General features: G+C 27.7%; 1 protein-coding gene across 1 annotated transcript; it reads left to right on the forward strand.

Annotated features, from left to right (window-relative positions):
* Window positions 1-260: 260 nt before the first annotated feature.
* LOC100805640 (hyoscyamine 6-dioxygenase) lies at window positions 261-4,639 on the forward strand. The gene is made up of 4 exons (XM_003543841.5): window positions 261-522; window positions 1,014-1,264; window positions 2,003-2,324; window positions 4,170-4,639. Exons 1-4 carry the CDS (start codon window positions 313-315, stop codon window positions 4,398-4,400), a joined length of 1,014 nt encoding a protein of 337 aa, XP_003543889.1. The 5' UTR covers window positions 261-312; the 3' UTR covers window positions 4,401-4,639.
* Window positions 4,640-8,860: the final 4,221 nt, after the last annotated feature.

Here is an 8,860-nt window from a genome sequence, read left to right on the forward strand (position 1 = left end):
CAAATCCACCAGGTTTAGTTTAAATTAAGGCTCAAAATAGTTTTTGGACACCAGTCGAGAGTCTCAAACTAATAAAATAAAATATGATTAATAATTGGAAGGTGCTTGCAAAATTCTATTAATTATGTTACCATCATATGACAACACACGCCTTTTAAAAAATTGACAGGAAACAAAAACAAAATAGAATTGCATGGATCACATCGCTGTATTCAACATATAGAAGTTAACTATAAGAAGAGGGGGGCAGCATGTGGAGCTCATCATATTTTTGTCCAGAGAACAATTCAAACTCTAGAGACTTGACTAGGCATGGAGACCTTGGATCAGATGCTTGTGTCAAGCTGGTACAATGTTCATTCCTTGGTGCCCCCATCCTATGTACAATTACCGGAAAACAGGCCTAGCAAGGTGGTTAGTTCTTTGCATAAGGCAATACCCGTGATTGATTTTGGAGGACATGATCGTGTTGATACCACAAAACAGATTTTGGAAGCCTCCGAGGAATATGGCTTTTTCCAGGTTACAAAATACAATTTTCTTCTCTCCTATCTTTATTTGTACTCTTCTCTTAATCTCTCTCTAACCAAATGTTCATGGTCTTACTCAATTTCTCCCTGACATACAATTGAGTATTAAAACACAACTATATATACCATGTAAAGATTATCTAAAATTATACACATACGATGGTCTCCAATCATACAATAATTTTTCTTCTTTGAGCGGAGAATATAAAAAAAAAAGACATAAGATTTAGATAAATTTTGGTCATTTTTTTCGAAAAATCAACCTAAATCTTGTGTATGTGTTTCTCTTTTCCTTCCTTCCAGATGTAAGTGCAAATATAGGAGAGGATCTAAGTCCATTTTCTCTTCTACCATATATTTTCATCTCCCATGCATGTGTATTATTGAAGTTTTCCCTCTAGAATAAGTATATAGTCCTTGGTTTTGTTGAGTTAAATATATACTCTAGAAAATTGACAGTCCAAAAAATTAATTGTGAAATAGGTGATCAACCATGGAGTTTCCAAGGATTTAATGGACGAAACACTGAACATTTTTAAAGAATTCCATGCCATGGCTCCCAAAGAGAAAGTCAATGAATGCTCTAAGGACCCAAATGGAAGCTGCAAGCTTTATACAAGTAGTGAGAATTACAAGAAAGATGCGATTCATTATTGGAAGGACTCACTAACACATCCTTGTCCTCCTTCTGGGGAATACATGGAGTATTGGCCTCAAAAACCATCCAAATACCGGTAAAGTTTATTTTCATATTTTGCTTGAATCTAGTTTTTTTTAACTCTCTATTCGATCTCATTATTTTAAACTACGATACTCTTTTCATAATTAATTTTGAACATGAATTTCATTAGAATGTATTAATATATTTTTTATACGTTCATCTAATTATGAATTGCTAAATATGATAAGATTATTATTTTTTCTAATAACTATTAATTAAAAGTCATACACTTTGAATAATTTTTAATTAATTGTTAAGTATATGAAAAACAAACTATTCTAATATTACGTAGACTTGTATAGAGGTCAACTTCACGTAGACCTTTCTGATGGATATCATGATCGATCATTTGGTATACTACTGCCTATCACATTAATTTGAATAAATTCGGAATTTTATACTACTGCCTATCACATTAATTTGAATTAAATATACATTTTTTCGATGAAAGTGATTTGATTCGTTTTGGTTTATTCGGTTGCTTTTAGAATTAAATAATTAAGAAGTGATTACGTCATTTATCAAACTTGTTTGAGTGTATGACATTAAAGCAACCAATAAGAAATTGATGTGACCAAGAATGTCCAGCTCAAACTGAATTTATATTAATAATGTGCTATTTTCTTTATTTTCTTAAATAAGTAGCCGGCGGCTATTACCTATATTATCATATATAGTCACAAATAATGAAATTTTGTACTCCAAGTTTAATTAATTAGCTAACACAAGCTTTCATATTGGAACTTTTCAGGGAGATTGTTGGAAAATACACAAGAGAATTGAAGAAACTAGCGCTTAAAATTTTGGAGCTGCTTTGTGAAGGATTAGGGCTTAACCTAGGGTATTTCTGTGGTGGACTAAGTGAAAATCCATCAGTGTTGGTTCATCACTACCCTCCTTGCCCTGACCCAAGTTTAACATTGGGCTTAGCTAAGCACAGGGACCCTACTATTATCACCATTTTGCTTCAAGATAAGGAGGTGCAGGGACTTCAAGTCCTCAAGGATGGAGAATGGATTGGAGTTGAGCCCATTCCCAACGCTTTTGTGGTTAACATCGGTCTACTCTTGCAGGTTATTTTTTATTCTCCCTCCCCACTTTGCTTTAGTCTCATTTAACAAGAGAAATGATTTCATGTCCCCTTCATCGATCCCACGTGTTTATAGTTTTGATCAATTTCAGTTAATTTTTATGTGATATATAATCACTTTTTTTTTTAATTTATGACGAAAATTTAATAAAACTTAATTATATGTCATGCAGAGATTATAAGTTAGATACTATAATCATAAACTATGTAATAATTTTTCTATTTAACCATCCTAATTTTTTTTTAAATCTTATAATGATAGCATAGTACAAAGACATGTAATAATGTTTTAGCTAGCATCTCATAACTTACTCAAAAAGGACTTATTTTAACAATGGTGGAAATTAGGATGTTCTTACTTGGGTCGAAATTGACTAAACATGTTATTCAATCCCATCAAAATTTTACAGGTTTGGTTGGATTGAGTTGGGTTTGTGCAATGCTATTTTTAAATCCAAATCGAACTAACCCATTTATAAGCGAATTGAGTCAAACCATTTAACAATAATTTTATTTTATAAAAATTAAAATGTTTTAGAACAATAATTTGTTTTTGCCTATAGTTTTACAAATTTATAATGACTAAATTTCTTTGAAAGAGACTAAATTGTGATAGTATTTAATTCATAAAATAAATGTTATGGTTTCAATGCTAATGCAATATTTTATTTTAGTTAAAAATAAACTATTATTTTAGCATGAAAAAACATAAACATAACCAAAGATAAAAATAAAAATAGCAACTAAAAAAAGTGAAAAAAAATTCACGCGCGTCTTGTTAAAAATTAGCAAAAGAATATAATATTTTATACTTAAATAAATAATGTAATTTCTATAGACCAATTACATAACTCAGGTTCAGTCGAGTCACCAATTCTAATTACAAAATTCATTAACAAGTTTGAATGAGTTGGATTGAATTTAACTCAAACCTTAAAAAAAAAAAAAAGAACTCAACCAATTGAAATAGACTTCAATTGGTTTGTGTTCACATATTAGCTACACCTTTGAACATTTAGGATTGACATGGTGCAGATTTAGTTTTACGTTGTTTTAGTTTTTTCCCTTCTATTTTTAATTATAATTTGAATCTATTGCCTTCAGCTTTTCCATTGTTAAATTTTGTCCTTTATTAATAACTATTTTCTTTCTTACATTTTATTATCTTTTCAGCTCATTAGATACTTTTATACGCTACAACTAGACACATTTCATTTCATCCGACATTTCATTTTCATATAATAATAATAATAACAATAATAATAATAATAATAATAATAATAATAATTATTATTTAAATAAATTATTCTCATTGATTGAGGGTCTTAGATTCACTTAGATCAACCCCAATTGATTGTAAAAGGGTTTACTTAATAATATGACAAATATTACCAAAATAACATTTTATGAATGGATCACGCCTTTTTTCTCTCTCCACAATATATATGACACTGTTGTATGTAAAATAAGTCGTATGAGATATGTTTTTCCTAACGTATAAATTAGAAAATTATATTACATTATTACTCGTAATTATTATTTATTTTTAAAATACCATAATGTAATGCATTACGAAAAGTAATTAAATCAGCTTGTGATCCACGCAAGTTGTGTGGCTTTTAACAAATAATCAGATGATTTATTTTATCTAAATATTTTATAGTAGGAAACAAAAACACGACTTACATATAAATATATATAAAGTCAATGTCAAGTCAATGTTATCATTGCCTCATCATGAAAAACTAATGATTAATTTAATTAAACAATTTCAATTGCTCTTAAGCTTCGAAGTAAAGTTTGATTATTTGTTCTCTGGATCTTACAGATCATAACTAATGGAAGGCTTGTTGGCGCTGAGCACCGAGCTGTGACGAATTCGAGCAGTGCACGCACAAGTGTTGCCTATTTCGTCTATCCATCATTTGGAAGCATCATAGAACCCGCACAAGCTTTGATCAATGGAAGCACTCCAGCAATATACAAATCCATGAGATTTGGAGAGTTTCGTAGAAATTTCTTTCACAAAGGTCCCAAGATTGAAGAAGAATTGCAGTAACTTAAATAGTGCATACACATATGATATATGTTCAGCAAAGCAAGTTGGCGATTATGACTTCCAAAAGTTTATCGAAATTACTAAAAAACTCAGAATGCAATTTTCGTTGTATATCTAGTTTTATTTTTATATCATCCCTCTCATGCATACGTTCTTTGTTTCACAATGTCTTATACTTAAATATATGTGCATCTTTTAAAATAATTATTACAAAAATAAACAATCTTTATTGTATGGAATTCATTAGGGTTGACCTAATGGATAAGTGAGTTTGGGTAGAGCTCACAGATGAAAAATCTAGACAATTTACATGATATTATAAGTTCAAATCTCAATGTATAAAAAAATACATATCCTACTAGATATGACAATCTGAACTCAAATATAAGAAAAAAAAATAAATTTTTAATTAATTTAATCTTTTTTAATGTTATTACTTCAAAAAAAATTTAAGTTAATTCAAATGTCAATATCATCTTCAATAAACATAATTAAAGATAGTTTAAGAAATATAATTTTTGTTTTTATATGAACTTAGCTAATAGTATTCTTAATGAAATGTGAAGTTAGGCTTTTTTTTTTCTTCTTAGATTTGAGTTTTGATGGAGAACTATTTTTGTAATGTACACATTCTAATTAGCAGTTTCATATCTGCAAGTTATAAATAATAAAAATATCAATTTTTATCACTTAAGCTAAAAATAACTGTTAAAATTTTTTTTTAAAGATATTTTTAATATAGCAATTTCTATTCTTTGAAATTTTATGTCTATTGTATAAGATAGATGTATCAATTATTTTTTTATTGTGTTTTTTTAGTTTATTTTAATACTAGTAACTAATTTTCTTATTTTTTTAATTAACAAACATAACAAAAAAAATATCAACAACACATAAATTTAACTACAAAAGTACATACAAAGTAACTAAAAAATTATACTATAATTTTATCCACTTTTTTTATTTTTCTCTATCTGTATATTTTTTCTTTAAAAAAATAGAAAACAAAATTATAAAATTTAATTTAATAAATAAGTAATTTTAAAACCAATTAAAAAAATTATATAATACAATATTTATATTTTATAATATTTTAAATTAAAAAAAAAACAAAAAGAGAGAGAAAGTTTTAAGCAATGTATATTGAGAATTAAACTGTAAATAGTGTAGATTGAAAAAAAAACAGGAAAGAGAAGGTGTATTTATAGGAAAAAAACCTAAGATATAAATAACATTTTTATAATATTAAAAATATATTTAATATGAACTTAATTACATTAAAATATAGATCATGTGTACTCATAGTTTTTTTTTTTACTGAATACATTCAAATTTATGCTAAAAAATCATTTGCTTCATGTCTAAAAGATCACGATCAACCTGATAAAAAAAATATCATGATCAAATTACTTATAATGCTTATACAAATAACTAATTATTTATATTAAATTAAAATAATATATTATATCGTAATTAGTTATGTATTTAGATTAAATTAAAATAAATAATATAGTATATATAATAAATAATGATATCAATAATAATTTATTATCTATATTATTAAAATTTTCTTTATTATTTTTCAAATCATATATGGGTCACTGTCATATTCATTTTTTATCTAAAAATAATTTTTATTTTATGATTTCAATGATTAATAAATATATGGATATTCACGGTACATGTAATTCACAAAACTGATCCAACTACTTAGTTGGTTATTTTAATATTTGAATCAAAATCTAATCAATGTATAAGTTAAATAATAGGATTTAGTTATTAAACTCGTGAACCCAACGCAACCTATTGATGTAACATGTTATTAAAATCATTTATTATTCTTTATATATTTCTATATATATATATATATATTAAATGAATAAATAACAAACATGAGTGATTTTGTAAAGAAAAATGCTTAATGATACTAATGATATTTGGCACAAATGACACGAATGAGACCATTAATATGATATTGCAATAAACAAACCATGAGTCCAGGTTGAGGATGGACATGTGTCTTCCCAATGTGGTGTCTGAGCGTCTCATTTTAATGATGGTTCTATTTTTAATTTTTTTTTCGATACACAATTTTAATTCCAATTGAAGAAAGATGGGCAGCTTCAATTCCAATTTTAATTTCATTGCTCGTGATGACTCATTTTACGGCAAATTGCCCCGAAGGGGCTCCTTTTCCAAAGTAATTTTATAAATGGGGCTTTTTTTAGATAATTTTTGGGATGGGTCTATTTTCTAAGTAAGGTGCATGCAACTTGTAAAAAAATCGTCGGTATCATTGACGATTTGATCATGCAGCAACACGTGAAGGGAGGAAATCGTTAGTAACTTTGGCGAGATACATGCATGAGGAAATCGTCAATTAAACCAGCGATTTAAGACTAACATGACAGGTCTCACTAATGACAATGGTAAAATCAAACTGGTGCAGTTCACAGATTAACTTGGTATTGCCAACAGTATTGACGGAATATGGGGTTAGCTTGGTATCGCCATTACCCCTGGCGATATCAGATTGGTGAATAAAAAGAGAAGAAGAATAATATAAAGTGTTGGTAAAGAAGAACAAGATAAAGTGCTTCCCATTTTTATTTTTGTTAGTTTAGTCCGGTTTCGTCTCAGGAGAGGTGTATGTGTAGTGATAACAGGACATCATAAATTTGGAGAATTAGCAACGCGAAGTCGTTTTGGACATTTGTTAATTGCTGTGCTTCTAGCGCAACTAGCTGCTAGTGCTACCGCTGAACCGTGCCAACGTAATCATGCATTTTTTTTTTTAAAAGGCTTGATTATTAATTTTTTTGTCACTATAAAATAGGGATTTTTTTTTATTTTAGTCCTTTGAATATTTTTTAAGCTTATTTTTAATAATGAAAATTTACAAAATAAAGTAAATGAAGTGGAGACAAATAAAGTTAAGAAAAAGATTTTAAAGTAATAATTTCATACAAATAAAATGTACAAACTATAATTTTAAAAGTTTTGGAGCTTCTTATTTTTACCTTTTTTTTCTTTGTAAATTTCATGATCCAAAAATATACAATTCATAAAAGTTTAATTTAAAAACATATTTTAAACTTAAAAAATATAAAAATATCAAATAATTCAATTCAAAATTAAAGTTATTTTTTTTAATCTTTTCCTAATCTTTAAAGATCATGCAAAAAAAAAAAAAAGTGGTGTTACAAGAATTCAATTTATTAAGATACCTGAAATTGAAAATAACTTAGATCAGCTGCTAGAATTGAAGTATGACTCTTCTCGCCAGTGATAATGGCTACACTCATGCCATGTCATTTTTAACCTGCCAGTCAAACCAGCAATTTCATCATCCGTCACACGTCTCTACCTCCGTTATCTCGCCATGCATGTTGACGGGATCCCTTTAGCCCTACGTTCAAATCGAACCCCTTCTGAAATTACTTTGAAAAAAGACCCATACTAAAAATAAGTTTGTAAAAGAAAGCCAAATTTATCAATTTGCCCTCATTTTACTCGTGGGCCTCTTCCTAACTCGATCCTCTTTAGTGGTACTGAAATTTTAATTTCATTGGTATGCAATTTTAATTTCAATTCCCTTGAAAGACTCAACACCCCATTCTCTCCCCTGTCCTATCAAGTATCAAACAAGGCTGACTTTAATCTTCATTTCATTTACTGTGTTTGAAAAACAAGTTTCAGTTCCAGTGTTATTAATTGGATAAAATTTTCCCCGACTTGCTGCAGTTGAGTTAGTTGTTATTAATGTATGGAAGCTTCCAATGTTTTCGTACCTTAATCCTTCGTACGTAACATATAGCACTGTTGTTTTGTAAATAATATTCATATAACTCAATATTAAAAATGAAATATACTCGTGGTCTATACTAAAAAATAATAATTAGTATCAAGGGAATTTCAATATTCTATTTTTTTTGTCTTTATTTCAACCTCAGCTTTAGAAAATTTAAAATAAACTTAGTGCTAATTTTTCATAATATTTGTTTTACAATAATAATTAAATATGTAACAATATATCATAAGTGAAATTAAAATATGAATTTAGTTACAATATTATACTATACAAAAGGGTAAAAAAACACAAATTGTGTATATACATACTTGTTCCCAACAAAAATCCAAATTTTCTATTTTTCAATCACTATAATTACCAAGTCCATCAAAAAATACCCCAAAATAAATAAAATGTCAAATACATATTTTTCTCATTGTATACCCCCGTTATACTGTGATTTGTATGCACTTATACAATGCTTTAGAATTATAAATTTAGTGGACTGAAAACTCTCCAATACATAATATAACTCAATATTGTGAACTACATTTGTTGTTTGTTACTAAAACTGACTCATGACACTTACACTGCTACTAATTACATCCCGTAAAACTCTAGTAATGTAAAGAAAAATAAAAAATTAACCTTGAACTTTGAATAATAGAAA

This window comes from Glycine max, chromosome 13, assembly GCF_000004515.6.
Source record: "Glycine max cultivar Williams 82 chromosome 13, Glycine_max_v4.0, whole genome shotgun sequence".
Lineage (NCBI taxonomy): Eukaryota > Viridiplantae > Streptophyta > Magnoliopsida > Fabales > Fabaceae > Glycine > Glycine max.